The sequence below is a fragment of the Heterocephalus glaber genome, unplaced genomic scaffold (genome assembly GCF_053883595.1).
Source record: "Heterocephalus glaber isolate CG9 unplaced genomic scaffold, H.glaber_assembly_v1.0 deba00001606, whole genome shotgun sequence".
Taxonomy (NCBI): domain Eukaryota; kingdom Metazoa; phylum Chordata; class Mammalia; order Rodentia; family Bathyergidae; genus Heterocephalus; species Heterocephalus glaber.
This window is the reverse complement of record NW_028258377.1, coordinates 1127425-1150736: the sequence shown is the minus strand read 5'-3', so window position 1 is coordinate 1150736 and position 23312 is coordinate 1127425. Positions and strand designations below refer to the sequence as shown.

The 23312-nt window shown below is 39.0% G+C and overlaps 1 protein-coding gene and 1 long non-coding RNA gene across 7 annotated transcripts in view; one reads left to right on the top strand and one right to left on the bottom strand.

Moving 5' to 3' along the window:
- Positions 1-839: 839 nt before the first annotated feature.
- Positions 840-8680, bottom strand: LOC147822893 (uncharacterized). The gene is made up of 2 exons (XR_015444712.1): positions 8014-8680; positions 840-4726 (listed from the first exon to the last, which is right to left on the bottom strand). It is a non-coding gene; the product is annotated as an uncharacterized LOC147822893 (long non-coding RNA).
- A 59-nt stretch (positions 8681-8739) lies between these two features.
- Prr16 (proline rich 16) overlaps positions 8740-23312 on the top strand; it is a 344117-nt gene continuing 329544 nt past the window's right edge. For 5 of the 6 annotated variants that reach the window (XR_015444699.1, XR_015444698.1, XR_015444697.1 and 2 more), the window contains exon 1: positions 8740-9022. Coding sequence is in view for 1 of the 6 variants with exons in the window: in XM_004836153.3 (XP_004836210.1) it covers positions 8867-9022 (156 nt within the window). In the remaining 5 variants the exon portion in view is untranslated. The remainder of the gene's footprint in view (positions 9023-23312) is intronic. The other variant, XR_015444707.1, reaches the window with a different exon arrangement.

The window sequence follows — 23312 nt, the reverse complement described above, 5'->3', positions numbered from 1 at the left end:
AAAAGATACACTATTTTGAGGAACTTAAGGACAGCAAAGAGTTTATTGAATTATCCTGAAAATCAAAGAAGAAGATGATATGGCATTAGAAAATACAGCATGCATGAAAAAAGCAGAATAGAATTGGTTACATGGAAAAAATATATCAACAAGAAAATACTACTGAAACACTCACATTCACACATTCACACACACACACACACACACACACAGATTCCTGATAAACCTTCCTAGACAGAGTAATCCAGGTTTAGAGAACCAATCCTTTGAAAAAGAAAAATGTGATCAAATGTGACCACCAGAAACTTGAAAAATATTATTTACCCAAGTGTGTTTCTTGAAAATTCTTTAAAGATGATGCTTATACGTGCTAGGTAAAAGGATAGATGAAAAAAAAGAACGAAGAAAGGAATGAGGGAAGGGGAAGTAGGGAAGGATTAAAGAACTGAAGGAAAAGAAGAGGGAAGAGAGGAAAGAGGGAGGTGGGAGGAAGAGGGGAAAGGAGAGAGAAGAGGAGGAAAAGAGGAAGAGGGGAAGGAAAAAAGGGACAAAAAGCCTTCTCTGGTCAAATAAAATAAGTCAACAAACTAAACTTAGCTAGGTATGACTTCAGTGTCTAGTATGCTAATATTTAACCTCACGATTATGTAAGAGGAGTATGTAACATGCAGAAAAATCTGTGTTACGATTGGAACTGCTGAAACGTACTTTGAAAAATGCTGCTATAGAGGGATCTGCTTAATAGAAAAGTTCTGGAAAGCAGCCAAGTCCTGGCTCCGTAGAGGTAGCAGGTTTCTTGATGCACAGAGAACACCATTCAAAACAAACATAAAAAATGATTAACAGTGACTAATATTTATTTATTAATTCACAGATTACAAAACATTTCCACATAATTATCTCCTTTGATTCCCAATCTATTTTGGCAAAATAGGCGTTGAAGCCACATTTATAGATAAAGAGGCAAATGCTGGTGGAATTAAATGTGTAAGATCACATAACCAGTGGTAGAAGGAATTCTAAACCTAAGGGTGTCCACCTCCCAATTCAATAACCCTGCTACTTTATGGTTTAGAAACTGTAAAAGAGAAAGTAAGCACTTTGTAATAGTTCATTGAAAATTCAAACTAAGGGCTGAAGAATTATCCTCTGGCAGATCTGACATACCTTTAACATAGTGGTTTTTATAGGGAACAGGACCTCCCTTGGGGGGACCTTTTAAAAACCTGGACAGCTGGGCTAGGGGTTTAGCTCAGTGGTTCCAGTGCCTGCCTCACAAGTGCAAGGTCCCAAGTTCGATCCCTGGTAAAAAAAAAACAAAAAACAAACAAACCTGGGCAGCTGTTGAAATTGGCGTTTATGGGTTTATGGGGCCAGGGATGCTAAATGTCTGTGAGAGAGGGAAAGGGTCTGCACAAGTGTCAAATGTTTAGCTAGTATTACACACACTAAAAATGCACTCCATAAGGACACTGTGCATATTAATATTGAAAAAGTTTTACAAAAAATTTTGTGAAATGCTAAGTAATATAGTAGATGGCCATTATGATGGGATTCTAAGGAACAAAAGACATCATCTTGAAATTTATTAACACTAAGTTGTCTGTCCTCTCAATTGTAGCATTTACAAATACACATTTGGTATGTATATAACCAAGTTGCCAGTTGCTTTTCTACCTTATTCTGATGCTGTCTTTGGAGGTCTTTTCTATAGGTTTTTTAGCATTAGCATTTCCACTAGATCTTTTAAATTACTGGAGATTGAATGCCTCAAAGTATAGGAACATTTTAAGATAGAAGAGATTTTTTTGTGTGATGTTTTATCATTACACAGTTTTTTAAAAGGAGCTAGTGTTCTCTTAAACTATTTGTATCATGAGAAGGTCCATTTTATGACCACACATCTGAAAGTCTGATTTTAGTTGTTTGCAAGTTCGGTGAGCTGGAATTAATGTTGCAGTCTCTCTGTATTTGGTGTCTATATTAATAAGAATAAAATATTTCTGCTGTACAAAGTAAATTTCTAAAGTAATTTCTAGTTCTGAAATTCTAAGACTTAAAAAATAGTGTAATTAATGTTGAATATTAGGTAATTTGTGATGTTGACTATTCTTATACAAGAACTTTTAGAGTAACACCTAGTCTTTGAATAGATTATTATTTACATACACACTTCACCCCCTAGAAGGAGAATAGTGCATAGTCATGTGATTTCAAATGCTATGTTGTCCATATTTTGTTTATTTGGGGGAGCTACATCAATGTACAGAATTGCCAGAATATAAATCATTTTAAATATTTTTCAAAACAGTAGAATGCACATTTGCAAATAATATAGACTAAAAATCTTACAAATTACTTCTTTTTCATTGATGCATTTAATTAAAGCATTTGGTTGATTCCTTCTTCTCATTCCTTAAAACTTATAGATGTTATCCATCCATCCTCACTGTTCCTACCAGGTTTATGCCCTCAGGCATAAGACACAAGCCTTCAATATTCAGTCTCACTACCTGTGAATATCACAACTCCAGCTGCCCTCATTCATATACATAGTGTATGCACTAGTCAAACCTCAAGCCTTATTGCAAACTATCTGTTAAGCAATGCTACCATTGTCATGTAACTCTAGGATTCCTATTGAATGGACAGTACCTGTCTTTGGTAGCTTCAGCTATCATAAAAATATTATAGACTAAGTGGCTTAAACAAGAGAGATTCATTTTCTCACAATGAGAGAGTACGAAGGTAATGAGCATATTGGCTTATGGTAAGGGTTTTTCTCTTGGCCTTCTCACTGTTTTCCATATATATAGACAGAAGGAAGCAGAGAGAGAGAGAGAGAGAGAGAGAGAGAGAGAGAGAGAGAGAGAGAGAGAGAGAGAGAGAGAGAGAGCAAAGAGAGAGACAGGGAGAGATTTCCTCCTTCTTACGAGGACAATAATATCAAAATGAATGTCATGTCCTTCATCTAATCACGTTGCCTCTCATCTAACCACACTGCCTCTCAAAGGCCTTATCTCCAACCCAAATAACCCAACATTACAGGTTAGTGCTTCAACACATGAATTTGAGAGGGAGGGATGGAAACATTTAATCCATAGCTGTACCTTTTACATATTTGGAAACTGACTTGAGGCATACACCATAATTCCTTGTCTTTTGGTGAAAAGGGGATAGACAGTGCCAGTAGCATGCCAGTTAAGTATGGTAGAGTATCATTATGGACCCCAATGGCTCTATCAAGATCTATCAGCTGAGACTGGTAAGGTATCTAAGGATTTACATTGTAGCACTACCATATAAGGAATGCCCATGAGTTCTTACCAGACTCCAGGGTTGGGTCACTCATTCTATCCCAGTTCCTGGGTCAGGAACTAAAGCTGCACAGTGTATTTGGCTAACTTTTGTAGTAGCTGGTGGCCACCTAACAGCGAGCAGGACATGCTTTACATTTGAAGGCTAGGGTATTGCTCAAGCAAGGAAAGGAGTTCAACCTCTTCCAAATCCTCTATCCTCTCTCACTTTATCCTGGTCCATTCTTATTCATTTCCCTGGAGAAAATGCCTTGGAACTTAATAAGGATGGGAACTTTCAAGTCCAATCTCTAAAATTCTCTGGGTGTACAGATGATCGAATAAGAAGACTTCCGATGGTCTTGGTTCGGGGAGAGTACATTAAGTTCTGCTTAATGATCAAATTTTCCTTGGTTGTAGCTGAATCATCTTCCAAAGAAAAGGGCAGATAACTTGTTCAGAGTAGCAACTGGCCAAGTTTTAGGAACATTCCTTTGGCCAAAGTGCTGAGAATTTTGGGGTACTGAGTGCCCTAGACTCTCTCAAATCTTGTTCCAGCAGCTGAAGGCTGAGAGGCAAAATGAGACTGGGACTACCATATCAGGCTCAGGCTTCGGGAGTCAGGGTGAGTGGTAACTCTTGAAATTGGAGTGGAAGGGATTGAGCACTACTTGCACTTGTGGTGGGGCAGCTTAGCAAAGCACTGAGCTGCATGAGGTCTTGATACCTGGGACATGACCCTGAGATAAAAAAGGATGAGAGAGTTGGTGGCTATAAGCATGAATAAACTGAAGACCAAGGCTAACACTTGAGTGAAGCAGCTTGGGGAAGCAATTTAAAAGTAGCAATTTGTACATGTGAGTTAAAAGTAAGAAATAAAATCCAATATAAAAGCTATATGATAAATATATAAGTGCTTTTGTTTTTATTTTCTTAGGGGCATAGATCCTTTTGGGGGGAGTAATCAGCCATAAGAGTAGGCAATTTAATCCAAGTGAGGTAATTACACTTATTCACCACTATCTACTAACCCAGACACCACTACTGCTGATTCATAGGCTATCCTTTTCTGTGTGAAGTTATAATATGGTTTTGCTTCCTAAAAATACTTCCACTTATCAGAAAATTATCATAATATACCTTTTGATAGACTAACTCACTTTACTGCCACCTGCTGGAATATCATGGTATATGAACGTGTGTAATCTGTAGGATAAGAACCGCACAGCTATGACAGGAGCTCTGCACCATACAAACCCATCTCAGTCACAAGTGAATGGCTGAGCTGTGTATCTGTGACCCAAATTGGATTTAACAAAATCTTCTCTTGGGAGCTTGCTGTGATGACGTCTTTATCTTCTAGTTGCTAATTTGTGACGATATAAACTTGGATTTACCAGTGACCAAGGTTCAAATTTGTGGAGAAACTGCTGTAAGAGAAAGAAGCCAATTTGCAAAGTGTGTGGTAGAGGGAGGGTGGTAGAGTTACAGAAGTACCAAAAAAATAGTCTCAATAGTCCCACAATTCCTTCTCTAATTCTACCTGAAGATATTTCTATTCTCATCTTTCTTTTGAAGAGCAAGGTGCTAGAAGTCTTGGTGTCTATGAGGTCCTGCTTTCTCATAGATGGATATTGTCTCACTGTAACTTCAAATTATGGAAGCAGGAAAGGAGTTCTTTCGTCCTCTTTATAAGAGGATTAATCACATACATGAAGGCACCTCCCTCATGACCAAATCACTTCCTGAAGGCCAACCTTTTAATCATCACTGTGGTGGTTAGGATTTAAACATAGGGATTTGGTTGGGATACCAACATTTGGACAATAGCAGAGGCCCAATGAAATGAACTACAGTTAGCAAAAAGGATAACAGAGACATACCATAAGATAATACCACTTTATACTAAACTAGTGTGTGGAATTATCTATAAATTCCTGCAGGAACAATGTCATGCTAAGCCTAATGGCATATCCACTCTATAGCACAAATTTCTCCCTAGATAAATGATTAAACCATTGCACCTTCAAATTTTTATTGAGAAGCTACTTCACAATACAATTTTATTGACTCAGCTTGCTATAATGAACTTTCAGATCACATTTATTATTTTTTTTACCAATATGCACCTAGAGTGCATCCAAATATCCCTCCTGCCAAAAGTAGTTGATATATAAAAAGGAGACATCCTCCAAACAAAAGGAAATAATGCAATAAAATGTGTAAGTAGTGTCATCTCTTAATTTGTTTTTTCTCTAGATGTGAAGCATTGGAAATGGTACTTAACCTCCCAGTGACTTAAGTTTTCTCATCTACAATATAAAGAGATTTAATCCAATGATCTGTAAGGTTTATTCCAGCTAAAAAGGTTAAGTTTAATCTCACAAACCATGTGGTCACAAACCAACTGCTATTGATCCAGACCCCTTAGGGATGGGGTCTAGGTATTTGAGGCAAGCTATGGTGGATTCTAGAGTTAAAAAACCATTCCTTAGACATATGCATTATATTTACTAGTAAATGAATATATGCATAACTTTTCCATTTTTTCTCAGATGCATCACATTTTCACATCCTTCACACTTTCACATCCTTCTCCAAAACTCCCCACTCCTAACCCCCTTGCAAACTACTTAAGTCAAAACAAAACTTTAAAAAATGTTATTATTCATATTATCATATGTGATTTGGAATTTACAAATAGAAATAAGTTCATTCAAAACAAAAAAGTCTCAGTTAAGAGTAATTTTGTATTAAGTACATCATTCTTTCTTTGCAAATTGACAAGGGATATTATGGTAGTGTATCAATAAGAATCACTGCCAACAAAATGAGAGAAATATTTTAGGAACATTTTTTATATGTTGTGATGTAAAAATATGTCAGTGTCACAGGAATTTTTTCCTGAATGTTAAAAATTAATTCTTAGGGATCAGTTGCACCCCCCCCCACACACAGACACACAGAATTTGAGAGTACTGATAAGGGTTTGCAACTAAAAAAAACAACCACTAGATGATTTCCTATAATTATCCAGTTTTTTCTGCTGTAATGCTTAGAAAGTGAGGAATAAAGAAAGGAAAGAAAAATATTCTGGGAGTACCATCACTTAATTAAATAAGACTCTCCTCTGTTTAGAAATCTGTTATCCTGTCTGAGTTTATAATGTGTTTTGGTTGTACTCACAATCAGTTAATACAAATATTCATAGAGTCATCAGAAACTGTATGAGGTGTACTGGCTTTGTTACCCCTATAATTTGAGCCTAAAATATCATGTATACTGATATAACTTAGGATAAGTTAAAGGAATGAAAGATTTTTCCATAAGGGTAATAAAAAAATAGGGAGTACTAGATTTGACTTATATTTATGTGTCCTTTTTTATTCTGTCCCTTTTCCCCTTAAGATTTTAATTTTTTTAATAAAATTTCTTTAGGAATATTTTATGGAGACTTGGTTTAAGCAGTACTTACTGAGAGATGCTCTGGGCCCGCAATGGGGGCCAGAGACCATCCTGCTCCTCTCCTTGCACTGACTTGTTTTGTGTAGGCACTGATGGACACTGCCATTCTGTGAGAGTGGACTGTGATGTGGGTGTGGGAAATGTGTTTCAGAATAGCAGTGATAACTTTATTATAAGCCAAAATACTTTGGTTTAGCAGTAAGTAATAGATATCATAAGAAAGCAGATTTTCTATTTCTTTTTTGTTTAATCTTGAGTAAATCCATTTAAACCTAGACATTTTCTAATACTTTAAAGGATTATTTTGTCCCTGGTGAGGAAACCACCATTTCTTTCCCTCTTCTCCTGTATCCTGCCTTAAAATCACTGTACATCAATTTTTTCAGGCTTCCTGATCCCTTTCTTGCTGACAGGCAAACATTCAAAGACGGAAGAGCAGTACTTTTCTCTTGTTCATGTTAGCTCCTGCCATACCTGAACCCTTACCTTTCTTCAAATATGAAATAAGAACATTAATGATCAGAATTTCCAGTGTTTGTGGGGGGAGTTGTAAGCCTGATACTATTAGTTTTACTGTCACATATTTACAAAGAGCCTGAACAGATTAAGGCAGCTAAAGAAAGCCTGTTCTCCTTACTTCAGGGAATGCAAGTGTATTATTTAACACTTCCAAACATCTCTTTAGCTTTCTCCTCTCAATTGGCTTGCTGCAAACTGGTTCTTTTATTTTTTCTTTCTCATGTTAATTCTCCTACATACTTACCTATTTTCCACTTTTCTTCTTTTTCCTCTAAGTTTTCAATGCATTTTCCACTTCTGTACTGTATTCTTTTGACACTATTATAAATTTCTATTTTTTCATCTGTTCTCATTTTTCATTCCTATTGCACAAACAATTTCCAAAGCCTTGTCAGATGTGTTATCAGGCTGAAGAGAGTGACTGGTCATGAGGAGTCTGAGTAACTGTGAGAGGAGGGCCGCTCAGGTTCAGATACTTCTGGTGTTTAGAGGCTTTAGAGTTATTTTGAGTATGAGAGACAGGAGATAGAGAGCTAGGCAAAGGCATGACCAAAATAAGAAGCCTATTAAAAGCATGTTCTGGAAGAGAGTGTATTCAAGAAAACAAAGCAGAGACAGCCAGCTAGGTCAGGAGTTAATCGTTCATGAGCTTGCTACTAAGGAAATTAAAGCTCTAGCTGACGAGGATGGGGGCCACCTATCAAGAAGGAGTTGCAGGTTCCTGTTGACTTACCTCCCAAGTCCTTTAGACAGAACAGACAGAAAGCTATTTCCCATTAGTTTTGTAGCACAACGCTTGAAATAGGGCAAAAACACGGATGGAAGAGGAGTGGAGGTGAACTCTCAGAAGTATTGACTCTCTCCCTCAACTTGCATTAGCTTGGGTCTAGAAAAGAGGAATCACAGTTAAAAAAAAAAAAAAGAAAAGAAACTGGGGGCGGGGGGGAAGGAGAGAGACAAGAATTACAACCAAGGTGACTCAGCCTCCTGGGGGGGTTTTGGTGTGGGGACTTAATAAAACTGAGACCAGTTCTGTAGGCAGCAGCACCAGGCCCCCCTCAGGAACACTGGTCACACTTCAGGTTCTAGGGCCTGGGCGCCTCTGCTGCCCCTCCACTCCCAGTCCCGCAGGAGCTCGCCAACTCCCGCGCTCTGGGGGGCGGCCCGAGGCTCTGGGCGTCATTTGGGCCTGGATCTAGGGTCACTCTGCAGACCCCTACTCTGCTCCGCTCCCACCGTGGCGCTTTCGAAACTGACGCGGGTCTGCTAGCTGGCGGGGCTGAGACAACCCTGATAGCTGCGCGAGGGGCGCGGGTTCTGGGACTGGGGCGCCCGGCGCTGTGATCGGGCGCGCGCGGGTCCAGTCTCGGGGGCGCGCGGGGCTCAGGGCTCTCGCTGGGAGGCGCAGGCGCGCTGCTGCGGGCTCCCGGGCTCCGAGCGAGGGCGGCGCGGCCAGACCCGGACCCAAGCTCCGGCGCCCGGCGCCGCGATGCGGGAAGACCCGGGCGCACGCGGCCGCGGCGGCGCTAGGCTCGGGGGCGCGCAGCAGCCTGGGCTCGGCTGCCGGCGCTGACCCGCTCCCGGAGATGTCATCCCGGCCCCCGGGGACCCCTGCCTCGCCCTCGCCGGCTGAGGGGCCGCCGGCGGCCGCTGCCAAGGTGAAGGAGCAGATCAAGATCATCGTGGAGGACCTGGAGCTGGTGCTGGGCGACCTGAAGGACGTGGCCAAAGAACTTAAGGAGGTGAGCGCGCGCCGGCCCGGCTCGGTCCCCCTTGGGTGCCGGCCCGAACTCGGGGTGACTGAGGGGCGCTACGCGGACCACGCTCTCGACTCGGGACAAGTTGCTGCACTTTCTGTCAGTGAGAGATCAACTAGTGTTCGGTGGCCCCGACGGTGGTCCTGAGGGCCGGGCCGGCGAGGGCAGGGGCTCGGCGCGGTTCTTCCCCTCCTGAGCTCCGGTGCGGGCGGCTTGGGGGGGGGTGGCGGAACCCGGCGAAGGGCTGGACGCTCCTCACTCCTGCAGTTCCAGAGGACCCCCTGCTCCTCTCCGAAGGGCGCCCGAAGGTACTCCGGGTGGCGCCAGCCCGCGTCTCCTCCCTCCCTCTTCCCTTTATCAGCTCCTCCAGCCTCAAACCTGGGGAGCGGCTCTCAACTGTGCCCTAGTGGTGCGATGCGCCCCGGGCTCTAGCACCCGAGCTGTGTCGGTCCCGCCCCTCCCCCGTCCCACTTCTGCCCCCGGTGATGGTGTCGGAGCTGGGGCTGGTGACCTGATCGTAGAGCGGGGCTCCGGGACAGCGAGGTCCGAGGGAGGGGTCCCCGGGCCTGAGTCCCAGAGCGCTGCTCGGTACCAACTGGGCTCCGTGCTGTTCCGGGGAGTCCGCACCCCGCCGCGCAGGCCGACTGCAACTTCCGAGGTGGGGTGGCGGGGCGTGAGCGGGTGGAGTGTTCTCACTCCAAATCCAGGGCTGTGATCCTGTTTCTGAAGCGGGGGGAAGAGACTGAGGAGTGTGGGTGATCGCCCACCAGATACCTCTCCTCCTTCTCACTACTGTCCAGCCCGGGTTTGCGGGTCCCTCACCGCCCCTTCCCGTTACCCCCGCGCTGAATTCTGTGTTTGCTGCCAATGTGAGTCTGTGAGATGGCCCGCTCCCCGCCAGCGGCCAGTCGCGCCTGTGGGTGCTCTGCTGACAAAACAGTCAGCCCAAGGTGCCAAGAGTGGAGGTGCAGGAGACAGAGACGCAGGCAGAAAACTTGTCCGCGCTCTCTGGGCTTCTCCCGGATCGCCGCTGTCTGGCTGACAGATGGAGAGGCTGTGCATTGAGATCCAAGAGTAAAGAACGCTGCTCATTTCTTAATTATCTTGTTATTTGACGTGTGTGGCAGGTTGTGTTTTTATTTGCAGCAGTATGGCGTTTTAAAAAAAAATGAACCAATTTGGTACACAGCTTTTGGCCCAGTTGTGCTGTGTAGTTGTTGAGGTTTCTGAGGTGGGGTGAAGAAATCGTACGGGAGTAACTTATTTATTGTCTCCTCCAGAATGAGCTTGAGAAGGTTGTTCGTCAGAATTCTGAATCTATAGGCCGTGCCTGTTTATGGTATGTTAGTCCATTCACTATTTAAACAGAATAAATGTCAAGCAGCTACATATCACTATTCTGCTTTTTATCATTATTCTGTAGACATTTGGAGAAAAAGTAGGTCTACAGAGGAACTTTAAACCTCTCTCTGGTTCCTGGACAGAAACACAAAGATATAATTTAGGGAGGCTGCCGATCTGTCCATCAGTGTATTCATTTACTTGAAGATCTTTAAGGGAAAAATAAATAGTTCACAAAGGAATAGAAAAACATAGGTAAATGCAAAGCCTAGTAGATGAAGAGATCTGACAGATCTAGAGGTAACATTTGCCTTTGATGTTCTGGAAGTTTTGATTGGTTGTCACAGACTAATTGGATAAAAATCTCAGCATAAAACTGAAATTTATGAATGATAAATGATATAATATGATCACCAGTAACTCTCATGTGAATGTTATTATCCTGGTTTGAACGTGGAAGAGTATATACTATGACTGAATCTAAAAATCCTTGGCTATTTATATAATATGAATGGAGTCATTTTGAGAGCAAAACATTTATAGAGCATGTTTAAACTGTTACAGTTTGCATTTGTCCATCATTTATCTTCTTTGGACTAGTGCATTTGTGACTGAACCTGCCTTTCAAATAGTTTTGAAGAAAGGACTAACTGAAAACTTTCTAAACTACAGTTTGTTGTTTTATATGCCCATGACTTATAAATATAAATGTTGCTATTAATTTATCAATCATCACATTTAATATTCTGACAGTTTATATAATGATATATGTTATAAAAGTTATATTTAGTATTTTGATTCTTTTATTGACCAGGCTATGCTTTTAGATCATATTTTGATATAAGATAGCAGTGAGTTCTAACTAACATGGGGAATGGAAATGAAAAATTAAAGAGATTATGACTGGATCTTTATGTCCTTCACCATATGGTATTTGTTTTTCTTTGCACACTCTAATTATAGTGCAATTTAAGGAAATTCTGTCCTTTATCTTTGCATAAATTGCACCAAAATATTGATTATTTCTTTGAGGTTATTTTAAAATTCCTTTCTTTTGACTTTAGTCATCTGAATTCAGATAGTAGGGTAGAGTTGAACATAGTTACTACTGTGTGAAATACTTTAAATACTTAGTCAAAAAGCTCCAATCTGTTCATAAGAAGAGTTGTTATTATGAATGTCATTTTAATGATTAGTTATTTAATCATAATTATTTAATCAGTTATAATTGAATTGTATATTGGAAAAAGAGAAACAGGCCCTAGGACACTTTATTCTACCCTTTTAATTGAGTAAATCCTCAAATAAGTTTAGTTTTCATAAATAATGCAAGTCATTTTGTCTTCTATGCTATAATGAAAAACACTTTCAACATAATTCAATATATTCATTGGCTGGGGATTTAGCTCAGTGGTTTTGCTGCCTGCCTCACAAGCTCAAGGTTCTGAGTTCGATCCCTGGTACTGAAAAAAAAATATATATGTATATATTCAGCACCTACTAGATTTCAAGTATTATATAATTTAAGATGAATATATTATAGTTTATGATCTCAGCTCAAAAATTTACTTCAGGATGTATTAATTCTTTCAACATCAGTAGTATAAAAAGGCATCACTGCCTTTAGTGGCCAATTTTATTACTCTATACAAGCTCTACACAACCTCAGAGAAAGAAAGCGGAGCTGAGAATAATAATTAGTGTGCATTCATATATAAGTCTGTACTTGTCATGTACTTAGCAGTGCGGTGTTCCTTTGGTGAAGAACGTTGACAACTAAAAAGACAATATGATATGAAATTTAAGGAGCTTACAATTTATTCAGGTTGTCATGTTCAACATAAATGGATTAATGTCATATACAAGTGATCACATGTTCTAATGTTATAATTAAATATTGGACACATAAAATTAAATACCATATGGTTTCTCTCATATGAAAAATCCAAAGCATAAAAAAAGACAGATACATAGGAGATGGGTCTTTTGCAAATGGGAAAGGGACCAAAGAGATGGGGGGGGGTGAGGAAGACTTGGAAAGAATTGAGATGTGTTGTGTACCTGTACCAATTACCCACAGTGGATGTAATTGTTGTATGTTGCATACGTGAACTAAAAGAAAAAGAAAGAAATGGAAATGAGAGAAGGAGATCTAGAGACAGGGTGAAGGAGGAGGGAGGGGAAGGGAACAAAAAGAATTAAAATATGGCCAGTACCTGTACCTACTCCCTCAGCTGAATGTAAATATTATATACTGCAAACATTTACTAATAAAAATAAATAAATATTGGAGGCTTCTATGAAGGGTGATTCCTTTGCAAAAACAGTGAGTCACAAAAGAGATTTTGAATCTCTTCAATGCGGATAAAATTTGAAGAGGTAGACAGGAGAAAGAATTAACAGGAAATAGCACTGGAATAGTGTTAATCCATGTTGCTTTTCTTTCTTTCTTTTTCCTTAAATTCTTTTATTGGTATATTTTAGGTAAACAATACATTGAGGATAAGAAAAAAGTAGTTCTAAAACTCTAGACTTTTGGCCATAAAATTAACCATAACTAGTGTAGCAGGTGCTGGTAATTGTTTTTCACCAAGAAATGTAGAGTCAAAGCTATTACTTTTTCAAAATACTTCTCAATTAAGTTTGCCTACTCTTTGATGAACACTAGTAAACTGGTATGCATCAAATTTTGGTGTTAATGTGGAATCACAGGACCTGTTGGTTGGAGAGAACTTAGAGTCTAATAAACCTCTTTTTAAAATCTGAAAACAAAATTCATTGCTGGTTTAACTTGATTCTCTTTTAAACTGTTTATTACTTTGAATTTTTCTTGCAGCATTTCACTTATCTCTTTAAGTCACAAGACTAGCGTTTGAGTTGCACAGACTGGAACACACACATACACACATGCACAGTTTTGGGGGGTGGGAGGGAGACTTTTTGAGTAGTCATGATCCTCGTGGAGGACCAGTTGGGATGTGTTGCTCTGTCAGTGAGTTAGAACCACACAGTAATTGGACTGTGTGTGAGCACTGTGCCTGAATTGAAAAGCACTGGTGATTGTTCTGACCATGTCATAAAAAAATAAGCTAACCTTGTTTAGCTTAGAAAGATGTGACCATCCATAGAAAACAGTCTGTTTTGGTCCTGATGAAAACAGAATTAACAATTATCTGCAAAATATTTTTGCTTTTAATGTTCCTTGTTTTTCTTAATGGTTTATCCACGTCAGTTTCTGCAGTTTCTGTAGTTTATTGCTCTGGGAAATCCTACAGAGCATTTTTTGTTAATGAGTCTACGCATATAAAACTCATGCCTAGAACAAATAATAGAGAATAATCTCTGGAGGATTTCCCAAATCCTATAGTTGTGAATGAATGGAATTTAACAGTTCATTTAATAGTAGGAATAGCTGTACGTTTACTACTCTGTGCAATAGTCTACCTCCCCATACGAAGACATATTATCAAATGCTAAAATGCTTTACAATTTTTCCTGTTTAAAGCATGATGCCTTATTATATTATGGAGTGAAGATGATGCTTAGAAAATACAGATAACCAATAACCATTTCTCTCTCCCTCTTTCTTTTGGATGAATTAAAGCATTCAACACAGAGATAATTAGCTGATAAGAAACTCAGCAGCCTTCAACTATTAGATAGTGTGCTTTAGGCAATAGTGAGGTAAAGGATAATAAAATCAATGTAATAGGTTTTACTGTTACCTAGATTATGTTTTTCTCCTCCTCACTGCTCTAAGGATCTCAGGTATTTAAATCTGAATGTAGAAAAAGAAATAGAAATGCTAGTTTCAGCTAAACATATTTTCCTAAATAAAATAAGCCATAAAACCTTCTATAGAGTCAGCTTATGAAAAATATCATGGACAGTTTTTGGGAATTAAGTGATAAAATTCCAGTATGTTTCTGATTCAGTTTTGATAGAAATGTATGTAACTGACATCAAGCTCCAAATGCAAGATTAATACATAACACAGTACTACTTTTGTAATGAACAAATTTCTTTTTTTTTTCTGATTTCAGAAGTAATATAGCATATAAATATTATGGGAAGTCTGGAAAAACTTTAAAAAGGATGAAAATAAAACTGTTATTAATACTATACAGAAGTAGGTGTGTTAAACATTTTGCCATATTTTTTTATGTATGTGTATTTATCAGAGATGAAGACATAAAATTATGAATTATATGCAGGATATTTCTTAATTTTTTGAATAAAATTTGATCACTATAAATTAGTTGTACATTACTTCATATTTCCCTTAATGCTGGTTATTCTACTTCTAATTTTTTATGGTTATTGAATATCCCTAGAAAGAACAGCTTGGACAATAAATGCATCTAACTGATAGGCCTTATTTTCTGCCAGATACACTTCTCAGTGCATATTTATATTGTCATCTATATCTCAAAATAGATGAGGAAGATACTATTATTCCCCATTTTACAGACAGGAAATCTAGGCCAGAGAGGTCAGTTACTTGCCCAAGGCCACTTCACTTATTAGTAGAGAAGAGAAGTTTCAATATCAGATATCCCAATATCAAACTCCTAGCATTTATCTACTGAGATCTATTAGGTTGTTTTTGTTTCTCTCTTTTTTGTGTTTTCTTGGAAGTCAAGGATTTGAAAAATTTCAAGTTTTCAATTCATATTCCCAAATTATCTTCCAGAATATTTTCATGAAATTTTACTGCCAGTAACAGTACATGTGTGGACACTAGTGCTTAAATTCAGAGTGAAGTTAATGAAGCGCTTAATTTGGGGTTGTTCTGTAATTTATTATCTTCATGTTATGATCATTTTTGTGGGATGAACTTAATTTTAGGCACCAGCATTGAGGCAAAATTGATAGTAAATTATAATTTCCAGTCATACTTTGGAAAATAAATAGACACTGCAGTGAATTGCTTTTAGCTTGGTTTTTCTTGAGGAAAAATGATAAGAATATTACATAGCTTTTTAAATATTATGGCTTTGGGAATGAACTATTGTAGGTAATTGCTGACATCTAGTATTGCATGTAGATGTTTTCATCCTTTCAGTGCTGAGGATTGAACCCAGGACCTTTGGGTCCTAGAGGAGTGCTCCACCACTGAGCCACATCCTCAGCCTTTTTCTTTTCCCCTCTCGCCACCTCCCCTCCCTTCCCCTCAACCTCTCCTCTCCTCTCCTTTCCTTTTTTCTCCTTTTTTCCTTTCCTTTCCCTTCCCCTTCCCTTTCCTTTCTTCTCCCTTTCTTCCCTCTTTCCCTCCCCTCCCCTCCCTTTCCCTCTTTCACCATCCTGTCCCATCCCATCCCATCCCATCCCATCTCATCTCATCTCATTCCTTCCCTTCCCTGTCCTGTCCTTTTCCTTCTATTCTCTTCCTTTTCCCTTTCTTTCTCCTTTCCTTTGCCTTCCCTTTCCCTTCCCTTTTGCCTTCTCCTCTCCTTTCCTTTCCCTTTCCTTTTCCCCTTCCCCTTACCTTTCCCCTTTTCCTTTCCTTTCCTCTTCTCTCCTCTCCTCTCCTTTCCTTCCTTTCCTTCTATTGTATTTGAGATGAGTTTTGCTAAGTTGCCCAGAGAGGCATCAGACTTGAAGATTTTTTGCCCAGCCTGAGAGTAGCTGAGATTACAGGCAGGTGCCACCATGCTCAGGTCTGCAGGTGTTTTCAATGAATAAACATAATTTGGGATCTATTTTCTCTCTTTAGTTACCAAATTGCCTTCAAAGGGAGGCTCTATCACAGTGGATAGGGTTTGGCAGTTGCTTTGCTTTTTGCTCTGACTGATGAATTAGAGAAGCTTGAATTCTTTACCAGGCACAAAGTTATTAAGTTGACTCATCATATCATGTCTTTCATAATTTTATTAATTTCTGTGTTGTGAATTGTAAGCCACTGCCTTTTCCCTCACATATGAGGAATGCACGAAATGGTCTTATTCTAAAATCCTGTTTCTTCTTGAGGGTAATGTCATGGAAATATTTTTGTTAGATTGGAAGCTAGGTCATTAGGCAGCCATGCTCTAAATCTAGGTTTCTGGTGGATCTAGAAACTCAGAGGCAGCAGTACCTCCCCTCTAAATGGGAGCCAGAAAGTCACGACATGAAAAATAAAGAGATCTCTAATCACTGTCCAAATCAAAACACACACAAGGTGGACTGTCAGTTCAGGACGAATGTTGCCCTATATGGCATAAAATGTTTCTCTGAGACTGAGAAGACATGAGGACTCCACAAGTATTAACTCCCAGACCTCAGTTTCAGGCAAGAAACATTGGCATTCAGGACAGAAGCTGTGTTAATGATCTTTGCTTTTTTCCCATATACTTTGAAAATGCTACTTTAGGTTGGTATTTGAGATAAACGTTTACTTGTAGAATAATGGAAACAACTCAAATTATATAACTGTTCAATGACTCAGTTATTACGGTGTTCAATACACTATACAGAATTTTCAGCCACAGATATATGCCACACATGATCAGAAAAATCAAATTTGATGATTGATAATTATGGCTTCTAATGCCACAACCAAAGGTAACAGATATATTGGTGTTCAATTTGCCCCATTCATAATAACAAATCTTATCCCAAGATATTAAACTGCATGGTTATGTGACAAAAAAATAGAAGGTTAAAAATATATTGGCCAAATCAGTTGCCTTCTTCTCAGCGGTTTTCAACTTTTTCCCATAGGAACCCTTTCTGAACAATAACAGCAGTAGGGAATATTTCTTCTGGAGCAAATGCTTATGAAAACATAAGTTTTGGTGTGTGTTCAGAAAATTCAGACAGGTGGGAGTGGCTCAGGTGAAGAGACAAAACATGTGATTGATTGCCACCATTTTTTTAGAGCTTAGCTGGATGTCTGAGGCCCAGATCCATACTTTTCAGGGTTAAAAACACTGGCTGTATGAAAATATGAAATATTGATAGCTATAATCTGTTAGTTTTATTTCCAAGGAGCAAATGGGTGGCACAGCTGAAATTTACTTCTCCTGGAAGGGCCCCTGGTGGACGTAATTTCTAAGTGGAAAGAGGTGTACGTATATAATTTTCACAACACTCCAAATTTGCAGAATGCTCATGAGTCTGAAGTCTCACACATTCTTCTGTTTTTCTGATGTGTACCAGATTAGTCACTACCTAGAAGGACACAGTGTTTCCAGAGTTCAGCAATCCCTTACAGTTCTCTTTAAATTTGCCTGGCCATTCATATTTTACACACCTTTGAGCACTCAAGCTTTGTCAGTAATGATTCCTATATTTTAAGTTAATTTAAAGAAGACACTTGAAAATTTACTGAGTTACAGAAAAAGTTAACCAAATATTTTCTTTTTAATTTCTGTGATTGTGATGACTCCATAGCTCAACTAAAAATAATTGAAGATAACTTTGTAATTTTCGTATCAAAAATATTTTGTCTATTGAATTATCTGTAGAACAAATTACAAGTTTGAGTTTGTCTTTATTGAATAGATCAGTGTTTTTGAGAAATGTTTGGAATTATCTTTTTCTTAAATAATAGGATTTTGAGGCTAGGTTGCTCATTAAGGTAGAATAATATAGAAGAATAAGATTTCGACTGTGAAGCCAGGTTGCTTTATTCCACATTGCTCTTGTGCATGTCTAAACTCTGTGCCTTCATTTCCTTCACAAAATGGCAACAGTTATGTTACCTACAGTATTGTCTGGTTATGGAGATTAAGTGAATTATATATTATGCACATTCCAATACACAGGGTAAACAGTGTATGTACAATTGTCACTATCCTATTTTATATAAACCCCTTTATTTATTTATTCAAAAATAGTTGTTTAAGACCTACTATATACCAGGCACTAGTCTCAGAATATAATAGTGAATGAAACATACAAAATTCATAGAATTTGCACAGTGGAAGGGGAGAGCATGAGGAAGATGGGCTGATGTAATGAGTTCCAAATTATATCAGATATTAGATAGTGGTAATCATAACAGAATATTGTAATGGGATAAACAGTGATGGAGAGGAGATACAATTTTAAATAGGGTTGTCCAGAGCAATCCTTGTTGAGAAAGTGATACAGCATCACTGGAAGAAAAGCTTGAAGGTAAAGAAGTGTGCATGGGAAATGTAGGGCAGCACTGTCCTAGGTAGAGGGCAGAGCAGTGCAGGGGAATGTAGTGGGCAAGTGTCCCCCACATATGCAGAGAACATGGAAGCCAATATTAAGGAGTGGACAAGCAAGGAGACAAGATAGGAGCAGGTGGGTGTGGGAAACATTTCCAAGGATTTTAACTCTTACTCAGAATGAAGTGGAGACTTCGTAGGGTCTTGAGCAGAAGAGTGACTGAATCTGATTTACTTCTATCCCTTCTTTTTTGCCTTTAATTTCTAAGAGGGATTTTACCAATTCAGAGCTATTGACATCTTGTGTAGATGTATGTTTGTTGTGGAATATTTGTCTGTGTGTTGTAGAATGGTTAGCAGCCTTCCCTGGCCTCTACCAACTAGATGTCAGTAGCAAGCACAGGTGTCAATGTGACAACTCAAAATACTTCTAGGTAATAGAGTGTATTCCTGGGGTGCAGTGTTGGATCATTTCTGTTGAAAACCACTATCCTAGCTCTTCCTTCTTACTTGGTGTTACTTAATATCCCTTTCTCTTGCCACTCTTCTTTCCTTTCCACATCCATCATGTAGTGGGACTTTATTTTTCTGCCATGTCCTATGTCTGTTATTTTTGAAAAATGCCATTCCTTATCTATTTTTTTTTGCATACTCACCTGACTTTTTTCCTTCACTAAACCTATTTTTAAAATATACATTTATGTTGTTCCTGTTTGGGAACATGTATATTTTAGGGTTGGGGTAAAAGAAGGGAAACTTGGAAAGGCCAAGGCTGAGCTGCTTGTCTTCTTGCTACCATTAGTTTGTGTGAGGTTAGTGGCAACCTTGACTAGAAGGAAGACCAATTGTCTCATCTGTTAGTTTATGTGTCTCTTTCCTCTTCCTTTTCTGGGGAGATAGGAGAGGTTATAATGCTATTGCTGCTTTGTGGCATGGCATAAATTACAGGGGAAATGCAAGGATGGTGAAGATGATGACGCATATGGGTGACTTCTGTTGAGGGCTCCTGATGGACCAGGTGCTCTTCTGAGTTGGCTCATCTGATCTGCACAATCATCCTTTGTTACACTACAGTTATTTTATATATAAGAAAACAGAGATGGAGAAGTTAACTAGGATAAAAAGCAAGACATAAGGTATCTCATCCCTGGCAGCAGTATAGTTATGCTGCTATTTTTCAGGCTTTTAAGTTTAGCATAGTCCCTTTTTCCCTTTTATCCTTTACATCCTGTACATAATCTATTTCTTTTCTGCTCTTTCCTCTTCTTCCTCTTTTCCTTTTTTCTCCTCCCTTTGTTCAGCTTCTTCCTGTCCTTCTTTGGTATGCCTCACTCATTCAAAAATTTTCTTTGGAATGCACACTTTATGCAAGGTGCTGGGATAATGAATGCAGATAAAATAGCTAGCAAAATACACATAGACTCTGCCGTCTTGGAACTCACATTTCAGTAGGGAGATATTATCCAAATAGTAATAAAAATTATATTTTTGAGGAGTATTAGGACTATGAAAAAAAGTACATGAAACTACTAACTGCTGAGCAGAAAATGTCAGATCAGCTGATTTCTTGTATTTCCACTGCCACTTGTCTAAAGTGCTGCTAATTTCATGGATGACATTTTAATAGGTACAAAGCTAATCTTTCTGCCTTCTTCCCCTCTGCCAATGTATTATTGCTTGCTTAAACTTAATACACTGCTTTCTTCTTGCCACTCCCTAGCTCAAAAGAGGACACATTATACTTCTGTTAGTCAAAATGTCCAGTGACCATGGACGTTCTTCACTGAGTCACCATGACTTACTTCCCTAGGGCTCGGACAGGACTCCAGTGCCTGTGCTATCCCTGCTGGGCGTGAGGAGCCAGGCTTCCTGGGCCACCTCACAGTGGGTCCCTGCTGTAGCTCAGTGCTACTCCCCACAGCCATGAAGACTGTGTCTCCCTTGCAGGGAGCTGGAGCTGCCTCCAGGCACAGGGATGTCTTCAAACTTCAGATCAACCTGGAGGTCTGTGCCTCCTCTATTTGCTTACTTACTGCTTTGACCACAACACTATGTCTTTGAAGAACTTTGTCAGATACTTTCACTGCCAGTCAGTATGCTGAGAAATGGATGAAGCTGTAGCATTGTTGCATTGGCATAATCATCATGATGTCCAGAAACAGATTATGGATAACTAGGACAGCAGGATGAATGTGATGATGCATGTATTATACTTGGAAGAAAGGATCAATCAGTCACTCACTAGTGCAACTTTACCCACTGGCCACAGCAAAAAATAACAACATTCCTGTGATTGCATTGAGGCTTATTACCTGAATGAGCAGGTGAAATGCATGAAAAAATTGGCAAACCCCAGAATCTGCAATGACAAAATATGTCTTTTTGACAAACACATCTCAGGAGACAGTGATGAAGAGAGCCAAGATTATTTCTCTATGGCCCAGAGTGACATCTCTGATCACCAAAGCAGTTCATACATATTGACGTTATCTTTATTTTTTCCATAAGTTTTACTAAAATACTCAATTTCTTTAATTTGTCCCACTCATTCAAATAAAAGAATTGGCCCACTCCTTCCCCCTTTAAAAGTAAAATGTTAGCATTTTGCCTTCCAAAATGACCTCCAGCAGTTCAATCTTTTGCATCCAGCCTTATCTCTTTCTTTTCTTCAGTGAATGACAAACCATCCCAATATTTTTACCCAACTTGATATCTGTGCTCCTCATATTGTCATCATCCCACTCTCTCATGTTTGCTTGTTACTTAACAATTGTTTTCTGTGTATTTTCTTTTTAAAATCTAATGACTTTCTCAGCTACTTAATAACCATGTAGCCTTCAGTATAACATTTTAACCTCATTTTTATTATCTAATGAAGAACTTGCACTTGAGGATCCAATTCCAAGTAATACTCATTCTAAAAGATCACTGATGACCCATGTAAGACTGTTCTTTTTACTCTTTCTAAGAAAATCATTTTAAGTCCTCCCTTATCTCTCTTATGCCATCATTTTTTACTCTGCTAGATGACTCCTATCAGTATGCAATTAAAAAGATAATAATAAAACTTCTGAGAATTATCATTCCATATCTGCATTGTCCTTTACAAGAAACTTGAAAGAGTTAGCTATAATTTCTGTCATGTATAATCTTCTCGTTCCTACCTAAACCCGCTCCAATCAGATCTACACTTTACCACTATACAAAACTGCTATCATGTTTGCTATTGACTCTGTATTATTTAACCTAACAGTGAAGTCTCAGTCCTAATATTATGTAACCTATTCACATTTGACAGACTACTTAAGTGATGTTTCTTCACTTGGCTTGAGGAATACCAAGATTTCTCACCTCACTGATTTTACATTCTCTGTAACCTTCTCTCATTCCTTTTCTGGGATGTCTTAACTAAATTTTTTTTCTTTTAAAAAAGTTATTTTTCTTGATGCTTTTATTCAGTTGTATGAATAATCTGCACTGATAGATCCCTGCACTGATAGGTCTTAGATTTCTGTGTCCAACTCAGACCTTGACCAACACATTTGAACTTGTATCTGTATAGCCAACACCCTACTTCACATGCATACTAGGATGTCTGTATGTCATTTTTACTTCACCATGTCCAAAACCAGATCCTGACTTTTTTCCTCCTCCAAATTGAGTCTGCTGCAGGCTTCCCTGTCCATCTGCAGCAATCTAGGCCTTGGTGCTGTTGTCAATTCCTCTTTCTCTCATTCATATCCAACTAATCACAAAACCTGCTTGGATCTACTTTCAGAATCTTCCAGAATCTGACTTGTTCTTAACCTCTCCCCTGATAACACCATGGTCCTGATTACTCTCCTTCTTTTTTGCTTCTTTAAGCTTTTTCACATCAGCAGTCAGGGTAAAATAAGACTATGTTACTCTTTTCAGATCCCTGTAGTATTTTCTCATTTTGCTCAAGGCCTTGTGGTTACAAGGCCTTCCAAGATTTTCCTCTTTTCACTGTTAGCCCTCTGGCCTCCTTTCTGACTACTCTCTTGCCAGCTCCATGCTCCAGCTGCCATGGTCTTGCTGTTCCATGAACAAATGTGCTGTGTTGTTTTTATGACTAATTCTACTCTTGAGCTAACCTTCATTTTGTTAAACTTTGCTCAAGTCACCTCACTGTGACCTGTTCTGACAACTTCATGTGCACTTACAGTCTGTTTTACATTTCTCTTTAATACTTATCAGCTTTTGATACACAGAAAAAATTATTTCACATTTTTATTTTTGTTTCCCACTTCTAGAATGGCAGCTCCTGGAGGTAGTGACTCTGTTTTGTTCACTTGTGTACCTAAAGTTCTGAGAGCAGTGACTGACATACAGTAGGTGCTTCGTACATAAATTAGTAAATAATTGAATCTTTTCCAATTGTCAACTTACTCTCCCAAAGTTCTAGATGTTTAGAACTTTTGCCTTATACTTTTCCCTGTATATCCACTGTTTGCAGAGATTGAACATATAATAAGTACTTATTAAATACACTAAGTATGGATTCTTTAACTTACTGCCCATTACGTAGGTGGTGGTTTATGCACTGGCTGTGGGAAGCTCTTGCTGTCCCTATTTTGGTTTCATAATCACTACCCTTATTAAATCCATCCAATTCCAATCAACTTGTGTTCTTATCCCTTGAAATGGTCAAAGAATGTTTCAGTGGGAGCTAATTCACTGAATGCTTACTATGTGTAAAACACAAGTCTGAGTTTAAAAGATATGAACTAGTTAAGTCTTTTCCTCTGTCATCCCCATCCTAGGGGATCCCTTCACCCCAAGTTGTATGGGAG